Source organism: Etheostoma spectabile, chromosome 6, assembly GCF_008692095.1.
Source record: "Etheostoma spectabile isolate EspeVRDwgs_2016 chromosome 6, UIUC_Espe_1.0, whole genome shotgun sequence".
Taxonomy (NCBI): Eukaryota; Metazoa; Chordata; class Actinopteri; order Perciformes; family Percidae; genus Etheostoma; species Etheostoma spectabile.
The window spans coordinates 14,015,350-14,035,633 of NC_045738.1; the positions used below are offsets into that span (position 1 = coordinate 14,015,350).

Sequence of the window (20,284 nt, forward strand, 5' to 3'; positions counted from 1 at the left end):
GGATGACTTGAAATTATATTGTTTTTGCAAAAATATCACTATCATCACAATATTTCCTCCTATGTACAGCTGCATATATTACATATTCTGCTGAGGCATTGTGTAAATGTAAAAGTACAGTAAAACCTATGATCAAAGAAATAAAGGTGGCAGTTGAAACAGGACAATGTAAAACAGTAACTTGCAACCAAGAGTAACCCATTGTGATTTCCAGCATTCAAAGATGTAAAACTTTTAACAGTACATCATTTAAAAGTCTTTTGAAGGATTAAGTTTCTCTTATCCCATGCAGGATTATCTTAATCCTATGTCAGATATACTTTCACTTGTCTGCAGTGGGAGATCTTACTTGTCTTCTCCATCCCTACCTAAAAAAAAATGTTCATCTTGTTTAAATTTGCAGTATGAAAGCCTGCATGGCAACGTGTCAGACGGTCAGCCCAGTCCCCGTCTGTGCTGGGATTAATGCTTCATCTTCAAACTGTGGACTTCCTCCTGTATGGAAAAGACATTTTTTTTTTAACAATTAATTATACCACAGTCATGATCTCGGGAACCACAGCTTCCGTATTCTTTTCTTCAGGCAAAATGCGGCAAGCATAAAGTACAAATGCATGCAAAACTGAAGGCATGGCTCACTGACCTGCAGTGCCACTCGTTTGCTTCTCTCGTCCCTCAGTTCTTCTTTCACTTCCTGCATGTCTCGGCTGATCAAAAGAGACAGAAACAGAAAAGATTAATTTAAATAGGTCAGATGTACTGTACGCTACCATTCAAGTCAAATGCGTTAGTGAAAGAATATGAATTAGATTGTTACTGTTTTAGTGGAGAAACAGAAATGGCCTCTATCCTGATCACTTTTATTAAGCACCATTAGTGAGAAATACATCTTTGTAAATGCATTTTTAAAGTGGCTGTAATCAAAACTCTTATAATAATAGTAATAATAATAATAATAATGTATCAAATGACGATGTGCCAATGTAACAATGTGAAAGAAAATGCTCATAGTGATGACCCTGAAGAGGTGGCCTGGCTTTATGGAGCTTTTATAGCGAGTTTCTGCCAAGCATGTCTGGTGCTGAAAAATGAAGCAAATGTGGAAGTGGCAAAAAACTGCAGTTTATCGAGAGGCCACCTAAGGCTGGCTCCAGACAGGACTTTAGGAGGATTGTCTCATTGTTCATGTAGTTTCTCAGAAAGCACCAAAAGAGTAAGGCGGTTAATAAGGTGTTAGTTTCTCTTGATTAGAATAACTGATTAGACCGCTTTGTTAGGTTATGGCTAGTTGGAGCCACAGTATACTGAAGATTACATGATGCCCAAAAACTCTATAGACAAATAAGAATGATTACAGAGTAAGTTGTGACACATTGATTTACATATGTACAACAAAACTATCAGCAGAGTGAAGGAGATTTCAATCAAGCCCAGTTTGTACACATTTACAAATGAAGTCCAATCAGGCAAGATAAGTGAAAGCAACTGTGTGCATGTGTAGGGCCTTTAAGAGAATGTATTTTTTTTTTTTGCAAACTGAACATAGTTTCACCCTTGAAGCTACTCTGCTTGTAATCACATGTTGATGGCTCTGAATAGCTTACATAGTTCAGTTGCCAGGAAATCGTCTACATCTGCACACAGCATGGCTCATGTGTAGGAAATAGGCCTCTGTGATGTTTCATATTCAAGCAAATCAAAGAGATGCACAAGATTTAACACTGTTAAATCCATTTTTTTCCAGATGGGACACTAATGTTTAGAACACCGTTTTTATTTCTCTCTCAGGTTTTGATTAGTCACTTCCTGTGTGTGCTAGTGTATACCAGAAATTCATTTGGGATAGAAGGGACCGTCTACAACTTCTCAATAAGGGAAGATGATGATGGCCCTCTATGTGAACTGGTATATATGTGCCTTACGGTAGCTTTAATTGCAACACCGCTCAAATAAACTGAATCAGTTCATCAGGTCTTAAACATACCCACATCACAAATGAGTAGTACTCACTCGTGTCGGGCCTGTAATAGATCCAGAGCCATCTTCAGCTCTTTGATCTCAGCCTGCAGGCTTTCTATAGTTGTTTGTTCCTTATGGGTCCCAGTTCTACCATCCACAACTGCTCTGGGTGGTGCTGGTCGAAGCGGAGGTGGTGTCTTGGGTTGATTATCAAGCTTTGCAGGCGATGGTAGGAGGCGTTCTGTACCCTGCAATGAATTTAGGTGGCTTTGCATTACATTGGACTATATATATATATATATATATATATATATATATATAACAGTGTACAATATATAATATGAGCTGAACCCACACTAGTGAGGTTTATCATCAATGCCACATGTGTGCTGTGTTGTAGAAAAGCAGTCTATGCAGTCAATGTCACAAACCTTTTGCAGGCTAGATACTTTTTCTGTCTGGGACTTCTTTGGTGATAGTTCTGGTTCTTTCTGGTCAGAGGCACCCTGGGCCTGCAAAGCAACATTAGCCATGCCTTAATAGCAATCATTGCTAACAGTAACCAGCCTTAGGGTTTCTCATTCTCCAACTATACCAAATTAACAGCTATGTCTGTCTTTTGAGCAGCCAAGGAGGCCTACAAACCTTAAAATGATACTTAAGGGAATGAATTCCTTCGATTCCCAAAAGGACTTTTGAAAACCCAGTAGAGATCAGGCCCAAACTTGTTGCTGTCAGTGTAAAATGGCCGACTCATAAAAACTTGGGTCGAGTCTATCACTTGGGCTTTTTCTCTTGCTACATCTGTACATCTAAATTATGGAAAGTGCAAGTTCAGAAACTCTTATCTCTTCCTTTCTTTAAACCTTTGTAAGATACTGCTGAAAGTTAATTGCAAAATGAGTGAGTCTAAGAAACAAGTAGTGCCTAGAAAAGCCAATTACCTCATGGCGTAGTTTGAAAAATATTTTTGATCATTGACCTGCATGTGCTGGATATAACTTGTCACTACATTTGGGCTCCAGAAAAGCATTTCACCAAAGAACAAAATGGGCCTAGAAATTTAAAGTACCACTAAATGTAATTACTTCTGTTGCACCAGTATCCAATGAATCTAAATCTGAAAACCCAAGAATATAAATGTATTGATTTTTGCTATACTAGAGGCAAATACGGACTATAGCTCTCATCTGAAAGAAAATGAAGGCACCAACAATTGGTGCTTGGATTAAAATGATGGTCCAACGTACATATCAATGGAGAGATTAATGTGTATATATACAAAGAAAAAAGGAGCGATTAATGTGTGTATATACAACAACAACAAAAATTGGGAATGTATGAGAAACAATGTGACCAATTTATAAAAACAATCCTTGTTAATAATTGTATTACTGAGAAAACAATAAGAACGTAAAAATTGTTCCATTTCAAGAAAGACCATACTTTTACCTAACAAGTCTGCACAATATAAAGTAGAGAGTTGCCTTATATTTTAAGCGATAATATCAAGTTGCAAAGGTCTAAAGAAAGCATTCTGGAGTTTAGCTTGTTGTTAGCAGTTCCGGCCTCAATTACTATAAGCGTTCATTTTGTACCTCTTCACGTTTTAGGGCAAAGGTTTTCAAACCAAAGTAATAAATCACTAAGGTGGACGTACTTGTGTTGCTGTAACAAGGCCTGATGGTGGTCTCCTGTGAGGGGGTTTGGCTCTGTTTGCTGTAGGATGGCACAGCTTTTCAGTCTGCACGTCTATTCCATCAAACTGGTCGGTCTCTTTATCCTCCGGTTGTTTTGGGGAAACAGGAGCAACATCACCATTTGTTCTACTGAAAATAACAGTACAATTTAATAAGATTTTAATTTAGTTCTTTTGACAGCAGTAAATAAAAAAAGGTTAATGTAAGGCAAGAATAAAATCTGAATCTGAGTCAAAAAATCTCTCTTGGTGAAAGAAAATTGTGGTGCTCAGGCTGTGCACGCACACAAAAACACTTTGAATTTGGTTTACAGTTTCCTACACTCTGGTGGGTACAGGTGCAGACCAAGCAGTAGCAGCTGAAGTCTCTCTGCATGTTATTTTGACTTGGCTGGCACATGTTTCACTTTCACAGCTCAGCAGTCATGATGGCAGATTCCCCAGAGTCACAACTCAACTTAAGTAACCTTTATGCATTGGTTAGATCTGATATGAAGTTTATAAATAATCATCCTTGCCCTTGAGTTAAAGGCCTGGAAGATTGAGCTTTTAGAAAATTAAGAATAATTCTTAAAGACATGGAAAGGTGTCCCTTCTAAACATATTTGCTTGGAAACAATTTTTATAAAATGTTTGTTCTCCATTAGCAGCCCCCTCAAGACAGGGCTGTTTTTGTTTTCTCAGTTTTTGTATGTGTGTGTGTTTCGCTCAGGAAACAGGAAATGGGCTGCTCTCATCTGTTTAGACCCGATTTGACTCATCCCAGACTTTCCACTGAGCCGCTAAAGGTCGGGCATCCTGGCATTCTTCTATAAGGACACCATGGCAACTGGTGTCGGCAACCAAAACCTTTCTCATCTAAAGGCTGTGCTCCCGGGGCCAGACCAACAAGGAGAAAGTGTTCCTGACATTTCCTAAAGGCCTTTTGCTTAAAATGTTGCAAATAAATCAGTATTCATGTCTCTGAGTGGGAAGACATATTATTTAGAAAGTCTTTAGTAGTTTAGCATGGAGTGTATTCATCAAACACAACGCCAGAGAGTCTTTGGCATAGGGCTGGGCAATATATTGATTTTATATCAACACTGATATACAAGGTTAGATGTTGCCTAATTTTAAAGGCTGCATTACAGTAAAGTAACATAATTTTCTAAATGTACCAGACTTACTTGTTTACCCACTTAGTCATCGTATCCACAATATTGGTGATTGTTTATCACAAATATCATTGTGTTAATATTTTGTGAAAGCACCAATAGTCAACCCTACAATATTGCGGCAACATTGCTATCAATGTTTTTGTTAAAAAATATTATAATATTAGATTTTTTTCCCCATATTGCCCAGCTCTACTTTGGCATTACTTACTTGGGTAAAACTTTGGTGGGTTTGTCTTTGACTGGAGGTGGGCTGGGCTTGCTGATGGATGGCAGCTTGACCTTGGTTGGCGGATTGCTTCTCATGTCCTTAACCTCTGGTTTGTCATCTGGAAATCAAATTCATTACATTACTCCACAACACTCTTTCTCTATAAAAGTACACAACAATGTTATAATTATCATTAAAGCCACTGCCATGTATACCTTTTGTCTTTGCTGGACCACCTTTCTCCATCGCTGAGGCCTCTGTCTTCACTAAAAATGCAGTAGTGAATGAACCATTACTACAAAGTTGCATTTGGTATGTGAATAGCACAGCTGAAATTGGAAAATTACTTTTTTCATAAAGTAAAATTCAGCCTAACTGTGAAACATAAGCTAGCATGTCGTAGTTGGTACCAATGGATTCTTTGTGTCGTCTAGTCTCATATGATACCAATATCTTTAAACTAGCTTTAAAACTTAGCCCACGCATTCTCTGAAAGACAGTACGTTGGTTGATTGTCAAATTGTTATGAGGTAAACAGAGGGGACAAAAGAAACAACTGAGGGGGCTAAGCCTCCTTAAGACTTCTCGTGTCGCCAGGCCCTTGAAGCAGTGACATTCTACATTGGGATTTGATCAAAAAAATATTGGCACTTTGATCCCATCGGCCATGGTGAGGAAAAATAAGATTATAGAGCAAGTTGAAAAAAAATATGTATGCTAAGCAAATCTGCCATTGATGAATAAAAGTAAGCTTTTACACCTTAGACAGGTGAAGCGTCTGTTGTAATAGATGAAAGTACTGTTAGTCTCTATCCATTCTGCTTCTATTGTTGTTACCACTCGCGTTAATGTATTATTGTTTTCATTGCCATTACTCAGAACTGTAACCACTAGTAAAAAGCCACTGGTTTATTTTATTTGTCCAATTTTTGAATTTGTTTACCCCAGAAAGCATTTGGGTTTAATGTGGTGCAGTAGAAATGCTACTAGTCAATTAAATTGAAGTGTAATCTAGATTATGAGCAGTTGCATGTGAAGGCAAAGCCGTGCACATCAGTGCAGCAGACCAGGTCACCGCACTATCCAATAGCACTACAGTAACGCTCCCAAGGTTCTCAACAAGTTCATCAGGGACAGTCACCCTGCCTCAGCTCACGGAAAAAATATAGCCCCTGAGGGGACTTTTCCTTGGAGACTGCAAGGATAGATGCTTAAACTATGAAGCGTCAGTGAACTGATGGTAATGTGAGAGATTCCCTATTTGCCATGCAAGTCAAGTGCTTGTTTCAGACAGAAGATGTTAAGGAGCCGTTACAGCTCTGCTAAGTAAAAACAAGCACAAATCTAAGAAGTAAAACTGTTCTAATGCATAGCCATAAAGAAAGCATAATACTTTGCATGAACATTGGACAGAACGACAACACAGGAAGCCTACCTTGAGTGTTCAAAGCATTTTGCAACATTCCCTCACAAGCAAACCATCCACACAGCAGTAGTAGCAGTAGTGCTGGTTCTGAAAATCTCTGTGACCGAGCTCTCCTCAACCCCCACCCCCTTGTTTCCTCCAAGACTCCTGAACTGTGTCACGTGACCAGTCTAACCATCCCCCCATCTTGCTATAGTCTGAAACTTCCTGTCAAATTCTTGTGAGTGATACTGTGTGGAAAGAAATGCTGTAATTAGTGTACAAATACAGTATTTCAGTACAAATTATGAGACTGCTGCACTGATATCCAATTGTTCAGGTGAGATCTTTGAATAGCTGCACACTTTGTATGCCTCTGTTTCCACCTGCCAGTTTAACCACAAATGTTTTGACGAGCATGACATTTTTCAATCTCCAACCAAATATAGAGTTCTAAAAGAGGTCTAAATTTGTAAAAGAGACAATTTTGATTTGCAAAAGATGCAACTTGCACCACAGACGGCACTCCTCAGCTGAGACTTGACAAGAAGCCACATCCTGCTCCATGCGGCTCAGAGATTTGACTTCTACATCTTCTTGTTTCCAAGTCTATTAAGCTTCATGCGCTCTTTTTTTAGTAACTGTGACAATGGCAACAACAATTTAGAAATTTTAAAGTAATCTAAACTTTCCAAGGTAAATCTCCCACCCAGAAATAACACTGCAGACTTTATAACCATATAAGAGTAGCAATCACACATATTGTTTAGTGGGTAACATGTTGGCATAACTCTTGACTCCAAACCATCTTCAAATTCTTTAGTAAGAGTACATAAATACAGTTAATATGTCAATCAAAGTCTACCAAAAGTAGAAGCACTAATGCAGAATGGCCCATTTCATAATTGTACATATTATATTTTTGGATTATAACCATTGATGAATTGATGTGTAAACATCCCTTAATGTTTCTGCTGGTAGAGGTGAGGCACACTGTGACTACTTAATACACTGCTTAATAGCTTAATGTACAATTATAATTGATTTATTAGCTGTTGTATGTACATATCATTAATTTGAATCTGAAAAGTAACTAAGCTGTTAGATAAAAGTATTAGTATAAAAAGTATATTATTGCTTACGAAGTAGAAAGTAGCATAAAATGGAAATACTTAAATTAAGTAAAAGGACCTCAAAATTGTACTGAAGTACAGTACTTTAGAAGATGTACTCAGTTACTTTCTATCAGTGAGTAGATGAGCAGAAATAATAATGGAAGGTACAGAAGACTGATTCGGCAATGTTGTGATCCATACTGAAAGGGCTTTATGCTGCTTCAGTGGCACATTAAAAAAATTACGTTGAACAGGGGACCATTTTGGCTGCTTTTATACCACATGCTGGAAATCGCACAACCAATACGGCTGCCAATTCCTCCATCTGCTAAAACTGCAGCCCATCACAGTCCAAACTGTCAGCACACTGCCAGGCCAAACGCCCCTCTAGCCAGGAGTCATGAGTCACAGGAGTACCTCTAAAACATGAAGCCCAGATCCCCATTTGAATGTCAAACAGTGTTTGTTCTTGTGCCAATATACATACTAGTCTCCTACCTGAGGGTTTCTTGTCGATGTTGCGTGCAGGCGGTTGGCTTGTGGTCCCAGACTAGAGGACGAGAAACGGAAAACTCAACAGGTTGGCAAGTACGTTCCCATGTGAATAAAGTCATTTCTATTTTACAGACTCTTTCCACTAAGGGAATTTTCAGTGAGTAATTCCAAAACAGAGGACGGTAAAGACAATCCTGACTCACTGCACACTGGCTGCAGACTTGCTAAAGTAACACAAATACAGGACCAGCCAGCTGCAGATAAAGTGTCATTATGTGCATTGCATTTAGAGCCATTTTAAAACATTAAAAGTATAGTAGATAAGAGTTACTATAAAGCGTGTCCATGGTTTCATGGTAGCACAATGCAGTTGTCAAATCTTGAATATCTTTAAAAGGGAGAAGGTCCAGTCCAACAAGGATATTCTTGAGATTGTGTTTTAGTCCACTCACTTGCAGGCTGTCCATTGGTGGTATCACCATGACAAAGTTATCCGGAAAGAAACCACGGCGTCCGTTTAGCTCTCCCTCCCACCAGCCTTCATCTTCTGTTTCCTAAAGATTGGAGATTAATGAGTCACATTTGAAGCTCAAACATAGCAATGTCCCTTGGGATGCCAAATTGCTCAAGAGGTTACCAAATTGTCAAGCAAGACACAGCTGCCTTATCACCAATTTATCATAGCATTTTATCTCAGATATTTATTTTTTGGTGATACCATTGGGCAACTGCCAAATTTGTGTCACTTAAACATGCCTCACCTTGTACATTTTTTTTAAAGTGATACAACTCGTTTGACTGGACAAACAATATGATACTGTTTGCCTTCTTTGCATAGTTTGTAAAACAATTATACCTGAAGGAGTCTGTTAAGAATATGACATCATGGGAAAACGTGTTTGAAACTAAAATAAGTTGTTCTCCAACCTTGCTCAGTATCCCAACAATGTCTCCTTTTTTCAGATCCAACTCATCCTCCGTTTTGGCCTTGTAGTCAAACATGACTTTGCAACACTCCACCACTAAGGAGACGTAGTATCAGAGATAACATGGTTACTAACCTTACAGTATCTGAGCAGTATAGTACATGTTTTAATAATGATGAATAATCTTATCAGTCTTGTATGCAACCTTCACATTAATAACTCAAAGGATATCTGGAAAGAGGTTGTGACAAACTACAGATAAAAGTTTTACACCTTGATCCCTGAGGGATATTCCACTCTGACGTAACCCTCTGTAAAGTGATTAATCAAGGCACTTTGGCCACATGGCATGTATTTAGACTTGACCCCACCCAGAAACCATTCAGGTTAAAGTACAGGAATTACCAAGTGTCTGGGTATAAATAGATGCTGTCAAGTTGCTTTTGAAATGCTGTTCAGTAGAAATGCCACCTAAAATTAGGGTATCCCCATAGTGTTTAGTCAATGATTGTGCAAAAAGTTAAAAATAATATCTTTAAAGCACCCTTTAATGACTTACCATTTTTTGCTTTGTTCCTCACACTTGCCCGTTGAGATATCTTCATAAGGATAGAAAATACATTTAATTCAATGGTAAACAAGTCATGCATTTCAAAAATGTTATTTCTGCGCTACATACCTCCTTGTTGAACACTGCGTCAGTCAGCTTAGGTCTTGACTTGACCTCATTGTGCTTGTTGTCTGTAAAAAGAATATCACAAATAATCAGTTCAGCTGTTGTTTTTTTTAGATTACATGTGCAGGAAAAAGTAAAAAGAAAAAAAGTAAACAAAAGTTTTGGCTTTACTAACCTTTAGGGGAAACAAAGATTTCTTTGACAAAATTTGACGGAAATGCTCCTGCTTTGCCATTTTTCACACCCATCCACCATCCATCTTCAATCTGTTGTATAGATTATATTGTGGAGAGAAACAGTACAACAAGCAAGGTTGTGAGAAGACAAAATGGAATGGCTGCACTTACACTTTGGTAAAACACTTAACAACAGGTATACACTCCAGATATTACTCAGTAATGTTTCAGATCTGATTACTTGATGGCATGAAACGTCCATGTAAACTCTTAGTCAGCTCTACTCTAGTGTAGTCAGATCAGTTCACCTACATTTCCATAAAGCTGTAATTTGTACGTACTTGGAAACATGTTTTGTCAGCATGGCGGCCAAATATAAAAAATATTGTAATACCCAAATAATCAATATGAAAAACACTCAGCAATTGGCTGAGCAAAGATTCAACCAACACCTAGATTTGCATACAATGCTAAGGTTTTGGCTACTGAGCAGCTTTAGCAACCAGCAGGTACATGCCTTGCTTACAACAACTTGATAGTAGGCTAACACAGCTCGTTTGCTGATAACCACTGTAGGGTATTTGAGTTTAAATGTGGAGGTTTTGGGAAACTTTACCTCTCTGACAATTTCTATTGTCTCCCCAACAACCAGCGTCAGTTCGTCTTCATTCACGGGGCTATAGGCGAACGCTACCTCACATTTCCTTGTCTGTTTCATCTTCTTCACTGAAAGACAAAGAATCTATTGGTTAAGCTGCTGGAAAAGCTAGAGCTCAACAATGGTATGTTTAGCTTGAGGCAGAGTAGTCAAGTCTCAACAGGACAGTGCTAAGACGGAAAAGCACTTTGGCGCTTGTAACATGCCTAATCCCTTAAGGACAGTTTATGTATATCTGCCCCATTGCCATACATTATAATTAAGATTTGTGTGGCGAGGATGTGGTGAACGTATGTTTACAGTTGGCTTGCTTGCTGCACTGTCTTGCGGAACGCATGCAGCACACTGACCACAATAATGAACACTTGTGATTTTAGATCATAGAATGTTAAAATAGCCAACCTGATATGAATAGCACTGTCAAATATTGTCATGGTTTATGTTGAGCCGACTTTAGCTGCACGCTGAGATAAGGGGTTCATCTTGCAATATGTGCAGATTTTAGAGAGGATAATTCTTCTTGATTGGCATAATGTGCTTAATGCTGCAGTGTCAGAAGGCTGTTATCTTGGATCTTTTACACATACAAGTTTACACAGATTAAATTATTTGAAGACCTTCATTCCAAATGGAGATATGGACCCTTTGAAGAAATTGATACCATTTCCCAACAAATGAAATGAATGAGGATATGTGGATATATACATGTTAAATTTAGGAGCTGATCACATACAATATAGTAAAAGGAAATTTAGCAAGTAAATTATTCCCAGAATGCATATATAGTCTTTAAAATTGAAACCCTTCTCATACTGTTTGGACAGTGAAAATAGATACTTTCTGCTTTGTAAGCTGATGACAGTGAAGAAAATGAAGAATGCTGAGAATTTAGCCTTTTACTTTGTCTAATGCTTCGTGGCTCCCTCTGGCTGTCACCCATCAAATAGACTGGCACCACCTGTTATATGAAAAAAAAAAAAGACAAGGCATATTTTAAGACATTTGGATGAGCAAACACACAATCCAGTATCAGCAACATGCTGTGGACTGTATAGCATTAACAGACCTTGACAAAGGTAGCAGGGAAGATGCCTCTCCTTCCTCCCAGCTCTCCCTCCAGCCATCCCTCCTCGCTGGCCTTGGTAACGTTTTTGACCACATCCCCCATCCTCACTGTGATCTCGTCTCCCATGGTGCCCTCGAAGTCGACCAGCACCAGCACCTCTAAAGTGACACCGTAAATGGGGCAGAAAATTAGAGGCTTTGCACAAAAGGCTGATGTGCATGCTTCACAAGTGATGTGTCCCGACATTTTAAAACCAAGACAAACCTCTAAAGTAGTCGAGGCCAGACAAGGATGCAGGCTTTGAGCGAATGTAGATTATTGCAGATAAACCATACAGTGTTTTTCCGTCACTAAACATTCCTTACAAGTGGAAAAATGTTTGTAATGTCAGTCTGCAGCATTAATAGAATTTTTTAAAATTCCCCAATAAGGAAAAGTCACCCAGCATTGTAAAGTTTTCTAAATCTCTGGGTTACTAAAAAAATATTACCCTTATTTCACAGCAAATACAAATAGATTGAATCAATGCATAGCTATGCAATGGTATCATAGTAGTTTTATTTGCATGGCAAATTTAAAATAATTATATATTTAACGGCATACTCTTTGTTTTTGTTTTTATCATTAAATCTCTAGAATCCCAGCAAACAGACAGCTGAGAGGATTGAAACATCAAAAAAGCCACCAGTATATAAGAAAAAGCAATAATACTGACTCACCCATGGTCTCTTTCTGTCTTTCTCCCTCGGATTTAAATATGTAATTTCTTCACAAACCAACAAACACACTTAAGTAGAAGGAGAACCGAAAGAGTGTGGTTGTTTTGTCTAAGACTGAGAGATATGGCAGCCAAGGCCCTTCTTCCTACTTCACGTCAAACATTAACATTGAGCAACTTCTCCTAAGGCTTGTCATGGCAAGTCAACAGCAAGAAGTAGGATGGCTCACACAGTTCAGAGAGAGAGGGGGGAGTGAGAGAGAGGAGGAGGAGAGATGGTTGGAAGGGGGAAAAGAACAGGTAAGACAGGTTTATAGTGCAAGAACAAAGCACATAAGTCAGGCTGAGACTAAACAGTGAAAATGAAGGTATTACTAAAATATTAGAAGACAAAAGTCTAGATTCAGAAGCAGCACAATCACACTTGACACACTAATCTGCTTCACTCTTTCAAACATACATTCAAACATACTTTATGGTGTGTAATAGCTACATATTTGAAATAAATTAAAATACCTTATGCACTGTATGTGTGTTGTGAGGACTTTGAGTGTGTGTCTGTAATGTTGTTGTTTTTCTATGCCTCTTGAGGCAAAGTGACTGGCCAGTTATAAAAGCAGAACCAGGGTTACGCAACACTGAATTTCACAAACCAAATCAATGTGGAAAAGAAAAGTACATTTTCAAAACTACATTTTTATTTGAGGATAAAGATGTACCTTTGCTCAAAATGTTAGGTCACTAAGTCATTATTGAAGCACTACTTCATCTTCTCTGTTGAATGTTGGGGAGTCCTCTCAGTCTAGTCTTCAACATTGTGTGGAATAGGATATTGTCTTATTTTTTGTCCTGTAAAAGTTTTCTCCAGGACAACATTGAGTGGATATTAAAAAGTACAAATAATGTGTACAAACTACCCCATTACCAAATAAACAAGAATTCACAGCTCATACAATTGTTAAACAAAAAACAAAACAATGTACAATAAATTTAAAAAATATATATTATTATACATAATCAAAACACAATTAAAATTCTATTATCAAATTCGACACGTCTACTGGAGGAATGGAGGACATGCACAGGTTCTGAGATGATCAGTCTGATGATTGTGTAGTCTATATCCACAACGTTCCACTTCCATGATTCCTCTCAATCGGCTGGAAATTCTGCCAGATGTAACTCTTCCAGACCCTCCTCCGCAGCGCTGCAGAAGAAAGTCTGGAAATGCAAGACTAATGATTGTTTATTCAAAGACTACCTGGAGACTCCAATGACTTTCATAACTCTGAGTGAATCAGGTCACCTTGGCCTTCTGTTGATCAAATTGGTTACCTAATTAAGATCAATCACCACACCCGGTTTCATTAACCACCTGTGCCGACAGTGACACAGCATTGAATCCAACTTGTATTGCAAGCAGTGTTGAGCAGTAGCATTACTAGTTTAACTGCTTCTCAATAACGTTGCTGTTTTCTGAACCAAATAATTTTTCAGTATTGTAGCTCTTTTATTGATCAAGTAGTGCATTACTGCGGTAGGTTCCACACAAGCTACATTTATATAGGGGCTATTGTTACCTTCAGTGTAGAATTTAATAATTTAATGTAGAATAACGGCTAGCATAGCTCATTCAACATTCCTTACATTAGTAATAAGCCATGAGACAACACGATAAACAAAATGTTATGTATGTTTATGAAAAAATAAACTAACAAAATCGCCAGTGTCTGACAGCAATTTACCGCAGAACAGTGCTATGAAGGTGATAAGATTTCAGTGGCAGTGGAAGGGGCTGTCACTACCCAATGTGAGTGGAGTGCAGATTTGCGCATGTGTCACTTTGCGACAAGTATCCTACAACATGCTAACAAGAGACTTCTGTAATGTCAACACAGTAAAAATGGACCCATGTACCTACCTACATAACAAAGTTTGTTCACTGCTCGCTACAAGTTAGCAATCAAACACAACAAAGGCTGTCACTTAAATGACGTCTTGAGCGTTCAATCGTGCAATCAAACTATCATAGATAGCTTCGGTTATTGTTTGCAATGAGAAAAGTTTATTATTTTAAGGATTTTACAAATTTCATTATGACAAGATAGGTCGTAAACCATTTTAAATCTGAGCATGCACATCTCACAGCTGCACTCGACCAGAGCCGGTCTGACTCGACTTTCATTGAGTATGACACGTTATGCTGTAAACCGTTTAAATATGAGCATGCGTAACTCACATCTGCACTCGACTTACATTGGGTAGTGACAGAGGGGATTAAACGGTGCACCTTGTGTTTGTTTACTAGAAAGTTGATGTTTTTTGAAAGATTTTTTGAGGTGACGAGACGATATGGCAGTTAAATTCAGAGCCCTAAAACTGTGCCGCCCAAATGAAAACATTTCAGGTTTCTAGACAACGGAAGAGGTGAGATGTAAAAGACAAGGTCGAGTCAACACTTAAACCAAAGAGGTTATTATAATCCCCACTGCAGGAAAAAAAGTCATGGCTTACAGGTTGATTACTGCTAGCACCATGTGGACTGGAGTTGCTACACTCTTATTATGGGCTCTCATCAATCGCACTAGGGAGCGGCTAAGACAAGTGCGAAACCTAGTGATAAAACTGTCTACCGGTCCGGTGTTTGGCTTGATATCAAACCGGTTTGAAAATGTTAACAACGGACCAAGCCTACTCTGAACTACAGCATGATAGCAGAGGAACTGTACAGTGTGCTTGATGCAGAATACCCTCGACGAATCCTATAGTACTCTACGCAGACATTTAGCGATTTGTGTGCAGTTCACGTTAATGTTAGTTATTTTTGTGTGTTGATTACAAATTTTGAAGTAATGCATTTTAATGGGAAGCCTATTTCAGGATCACAGAATAGCGAATAGTATTGAAAAGACGAAAATCTGCGCAGGGAGGTTGGTTGGGGTGGTGAATGAGTCAAACCGCACAGGACATTCACCACGGAGACCACGGTTTGTGTCCCTGCGCCCGGGGATCGCGTCCCGCATGTGGTGGTCCATGTTGTTGTCGTCACCGACGTGTGACATTTCATTTCCCCATTGTTGCGTCCCCCAGAGACCGCGGATTGTGTCTTGGCGCTAGTTGTTGTCAAAGGTTGTGCTAGTCGTGCAACAGAAAACTCAGATTTGACAGATTGTCTAGCTAGCTAGCTGTCTGGATTTACCCTTCAAAGGTCTGAAGTGCAGTTAACCATAGTCCTCATAAATCTAAAATAGCAACTCAAAAGAAGAAGAAGGTAATGGAGATCTGGCTGAAAAGAGCAACATCCGGCGGATTTTCAGTGGACACACTGTAGTCTTTTTGTCAAAAAAAGACTTAAACATATAACAACAGGTAGTTGTTGTGCAGCTGTGAGGCGTTCATATTAACCCGATCTCACGTCAATTTGTGAAATTGTCACGTTATTTAGATTTATTGATTTGTCAATAAATGTACCGCCGGTACACAATCTGTGGTCTCTGGGGTAAGCAACTACGGGAAAATGAAACGCCACACTCTGCCGGACAGACCACCACACGCAGGACGCCCTACAACAACGGGACAGTTGGAAAAAGTAGTTAGTAGTTAGAAAAAGAACAACGAGGAAAGGCGGCTGCCGGAACATGATCCGCAGTCTCTGGGGGACGCAACAACGTGGTGACGTTATGAAATCTTTTGATTTGTGTACAGACACAAATCAAAAGATTTCATAACGTCACCATTTCCCGACCTGCCATGACATTGGGCTGGTCATGTAAGTACAAAGTGAAACAACTGGTAAGCTTCCCCCAGTGTCCCAGTGTTTCTGGGAGAAAACAAGGCTCTTTACAACAGTAAGGCACTGGTTCTCAATGTGCTTATTCATTAAACTGTATGTTCAGTTCCTCTCGGTGTGACTACTCAAACTGGTGGGAGGCTACATGAGGACATGTGTCAAGCCACAGTTTGCTTGATTATCCTAAATTGCATTTATACCTGTATATAAATTACAATAAGAAAAAAAGTCAAGGCGAAAAGTAAAGTAATCAGTGTCTCTTTAATTTACGGTCTCTAAGAAAAAACATTAACACTTATTTAATAAAATGCAATCTTTCCAAAGCTTTTAACCTTCAAACTAAAACCTAAAACTATTAAATGTGATTCTCAATCCGTAGGCCTGCATTGTACAAATAAGATTAGCAGCCCCACAGCAAGGCACAAAAATCGTGTAATTCAATTGTATGTTCAGATGTGAACCTAATCCTAGACTTAAAATCACTGGAGTAATGAACTGAAATAATATTCTAGGTTTAGACATACTGTAATTCTTGCGCTACAAACCCTGTATTTCTGTTTCTTTACAAACTACAGACTAAATAAATGCTCAAATGCCTCTTTTATCACAAGGGTAACACAGTTATAGACAGTTTACATAATTGAACAAATTGGCTGGAGAAAAGTTTGCAAACATCAAATAAAAACAAATCAATCTATGTTAATTCTGTTACAGACAAAGTCAGAATCCGGTACAGCCAAGTTCAAAACTACAATGAATGTCTTTGGAGGAGAAAAAAAACTTATAATCACTATCAATATTATACATTGATTAGTGGTATCCAAGTTCAAGCAAAGAGCTACTGTAAGGTTTAGTAATCTTTGACAGCAAAATGTTTAATAAGCAACATGTTAAATTTACAGGTAGTTATTATCCTTATAATAACAGCCTCCTGTGCAGCCAACTAATATTGTAGATCTGTTGATTGTTGTACAATGAAAGACAGTAGGGCATAACCTTTGACCCATAGAGTTTGGTCCCAATGTCAGATCGGGTCATTTTTAGAGTGCAGTGAAGTTTATGATGTCAACATGAACTACAGTGTACGTATTGCTGTCAAAATAATCCAGACAAGAAACAGTTAAAAACTACAAACCTCATTTTCTAAAACCTTTTTAAAGTATTTATCTTGTAACACACTCACAAAACATTTCTTCATTTGCACAGGTATAAGGCACAAGCTGAGTTGATCTACCATGTAATTTTCTCTTGCTACCGAAAAATATAGATGTCATTAAGGAGTCTTTTTTATTTTTTTGCATCATTCCTGCGAGAAAAGTGTAAATGTTACCCTTACCAATGCTGCACATACAATTTCCCTCAACCATATAATGCAAAATGCATGTTACATAAATCAGAATTCTTATAAGAAACAGCAATCCACCCTTAAACAGTGCTTCTACTAGTTATGAGTTCTATCCTGATGTGGAAAATCATTGTGTCAAGTCAGCGCGAGTATCCCATGCTGAAATCAAAGCATAAAAAAAGTCTTGAAATATTTTAATCTGCATTTATGAATTCATTGTGGTGGATAGAATCTCAGAATCCCTTCCCAACAAGACAGAAGAAAACTAAGATTTTTATCAATGCTTCACTGCTCAAGTATTCGCGCCATCAATTTCTCCTTCTTTATGGTCCGGTTCTATCTCCTCTTCATGTGCATTGTCTTGCTCCCTGTTGATGTGGAACTTGTCATGGGCCCATTTGGGGCTATTGGTGTTGGGTCCCCCAGTGGCTTTGCGGATGATGAATCGTGCCCTTCCGCGTGAGAAGCTTCCCCGACCTCGCCCTCTGTTGTCCAGCCACTTGTACTCTGCCTCCCGTTCTCTGTCATCGTGCTGAGAGAAATGACAACAATTGACACATCACAAACAACATTTAGAGATTTGTCTGTGTTAGTTGAAAGAAAAAAGTAGAAAACTGCACTTTAAAATGTATCACAAATCACACTTTAAATCAATGTTAGGTCTTTTAATGTTCAATTCAATGTTCAATTTGTTCAATAATAGAATGTTAGGAATGATTTCCTTTACTTTGTCTTAAATTCAACAAGCGATTTGTTGTATTTTAGCAGAATTCTAAAAAGTAGCGGAAATGTAGAACTGATCTATATATTGATAGCAAGTAAATACCTTATTGCATATTCAAAAAGGTTATCACATATTTTGCTCATATCGTGCAGCCCTAACTTTAGTTAATTTGAATAACGACACTATGTGGTTGATTCAAACAGAGATGGAATGCATGAAATGGGAAAGAGATTGTCCCTACTAAGTAGTATTTCCTGCTCTTGGGAGTGTACTCTGGGTCCCAGTCTTCATTTTTTGGCTGTACTGCCATGTTTGCCATGGTGTTGGTACCATGTGAAGAATTTCCCTGATAATTGCCTCTGTTCCAGCTCCTTCCACGAATACGGACTTGCTGTAATTAGACAATAAGACAAGGAAAAATAATTGATTTAAAGCAAACTGTTGAAGTCAAATGTACAGTGTAACCTGACACAGTCATCATTTCAGACTAGGGTTATCCATCTATCCATCAATCCAACATGGTTAAACATGGTCAACATGCGTTAAACTTACAAATCCTCCACGTGGCTTTTCTCCTTCAACTGGTCCTAGGGACTCTGTTTGACCAAGTCTGGCCCTGTTAAAGCCTTTATCTTTGGGGTCAGACTTGCTGTGAGGCAAATCTTGTTTTTGGGACTTAGAGGATGAGGAAGATGAGGACGAACTTGAGCAAGAGCGCTTCTTCTTACTTTTCCTAAAAGGAAAAAATTGCACAGGCAAGATCCTTCATGGCTAACTGTTTATCATGCAAGACAGTTAAACAGTGTTTAACAACTTTGTAGATGATTTGAAAAAATACAAGTCAGTTGCACATACTTTGATGTCTCGTGGCATTTAGAGGACTTTTCCACAGATCTCTCTCTACTAGTATCTGGGGAATCTCCCACATCTTGTCCTCGATCCTGATTGTAACCACTGTCCTGGATGGAATATTTTTTACGGCGCTCAATATCCAAACGAAGGTCCATCGGGTCACCTTTCAATTTTTCCCCACCGTCCTGACCAAATCAAAAACAGAAACATCGTGGACAGACTTTGGATTAGCATGTAGATGCTATCAGTCTGCTCACAGCCAAGCTGGTTTGTAAACTAAACAGTGAGGTTGATGGGTAGATGTCAGCTGGCATGAATGTACAGCCATTCTGGAATGAATTTTCCAGTGCACTTAAAGGGCCAAGCCAGTAGTTTTGCATGTTTTAGGATTACCTTAAAATCTGAACCATTCTCCAAAGCATATGTTTTTAGATAGAATTGTTCTGTCTTTCAAGCACATATTTAATATGAAAAGGAAATCAACTTGAAAAAACTTTAATATTTGCTTCAGATAGGCAATCCATCACTGTCAATATTTAGGCAGCTGTATTTTGGGTTTAGTTATTGCATGGTCAGCTGCCAGAAAGGTGTGTTTTGAAAACTTCTTTACTAGTCATTCAAATGCTCATGGGAAAGTCTAGTATACAAGGCTTCAAGAATTTGTTGCGCTACAGCAAGAAACAGCATCAGCATATTTCACGTCATCCATGCTTGTTTGTATTCCATGTGCAACACGACTTCCAGTAGCTAATTCCCAACATCAGAGCTTCAGAGACATGGCGCTTTCACGTATTCAAAGTGTTTTCAAAACAATCCCTGTATGTGCACAGTGACGGATTTCTTATTTCAAACAAGTTTAAAGTCACTGTAAGTTGGTTATCATACTGTATGGACATGAACTGTAACGTAGCTGCCTGGAAGGTGGGAAACCAATCTAAAAACTTTGATGTATGCTTTGGGAAATGGTTGCTGGGACCCACTATACACACTTTGTAGTTGTGGAGCTACTGTGTGTCTGGCAAAACAATTAATATGGTTCTTTTACAGTGGGGCTCGAAAGTTTGGGCACCCCAGGTAAAACATTTGTATTAATGTGCATAAAGAAGCCAAGAAAAGATGGAAAAAATGGACAGATTAGACATTCCTATAATATGTCACAAAACGTTAGATTTTATTTCCACCATTTACACTTTCAAAATAACAGAAAACAAAAAAATGGTGCATGCACTGCCCCCTTTGGAAAGCTGAGACCTGACAGCGTCATAAAATTGTTCTCAATCATCATCTGGAAAGACCAGGTGATGTCAATCTT

At 38.5% G+C, this 20,284-nt stretch overlaps 2 protein-coding genes across 5 annotated transcripts in view; both read right to left on the reverse strand.

Annotated features, from left to right (window-relative positions):
* Positions 1 to 12,496, reverse strand: sh3d21 (SH3 domain containing 21). Of its 2 annotated transcripts, none has more exons than XM_032517448.1 (17): positions 12,263 to 12,496; positions 11,544 to 11,701; positions 11,378 to 11,435; positions 10,436 to 10,545; positions 9,819 to 9,909; positions 9,647 to 9,708; positions 9,527 to 9,566; positions 8,969 to 9,063; positions 8,494 to 8,595; positions 8,045 to 8,096; positions 5,242 to 5,292; positions 5,027 to 5,144; positions 3,620 to 3,785; positions 2,391 to 2,471; positions 2,011 to 2,207; positions 644 to 707; positions 1 to 495 (listed from the first exon to the last, which is right to left on the reverse strand). In XM_032517448.1, the coding sequence occupies exons 1-17, from the start codon at positions 12,264 to 12,266 to the stop codon at positions 463 to 465; spliced, it is 1,482 nt and encodes a 493-aa protein (XP_032373339.1). In that variant the 5' UTR covers positions 12,267 to 12,496; the 3' UTR covers positions 1 to 462. The 2 variants fall into 2 exon arrangements, with proteins under 2 accessions (XP_032373339.1, XP_032373338.1); XM_032517447.1 differs by having other exon boundaries at positions 3,620 to 3,788; positions 12,263 to 12,495.
* A 3,798-nt stretch (positions 12,497 to 16,294) lies between these two features.
* Positions 16,295 to 20,284, reverse strand: part of thrap3a (thyroid hormone receptor associated protein 3a) — an 18,489-nt gene continuing 14,499 nt past the window's right edge. For 2 of the 3 annotated variants that reach the window (XM_032517420.1, XM_032517422.1), the window contains 4 exons: positions 18,976 to 19,157; positions 18,673 to 18,853; positions 18,362 to 18,511; positions 17,675 to 17,928 (listed from right to left, as the gene is read on the reverse strand). In XM_032517420.1, the coding sequence (XP_032373311.1) occupies positions 17,689 to 17,928; positions 18,362 to 18,511; positions 18,673 to 18,853; positions 18,976 to 19,157 (753 nt within the window). In that variant the 3' untranslated portion in view covers positions 17,675 to 17,688. Of the gene's footprint in view, positions 17,929 to 18,361; positions 18,512 to 18,672; positions 18,854 to 18,975; positions 19,158 to 20,284 lie in introns of all 3 variants that reach the window. The other variant, XM_032517421.1, reaches the window with a different exon arrangement.

What these genes read in the sequence shown, in the direction of transcription:
- sh3d21 (XM_032517447.1), bottom strand. An exon ending in CCCACCAAAGTTTTACCCAA is followed by an intron (nt 3,789 to 5,026) that starts GTAAGTAATGCC and finishes TGTTATTTTCAG; the next exon opens with TAGAACAAATGGTGATGTTG. An exon ending in GCAAACGAGTGGCACTGCAG is followed by an intron (nt 496 to 643) that starts GTCAGTGAGCCA and finishes TTTTCCATACAG; the next exon opens with GAGGAAGTCCACAGTTTGAA.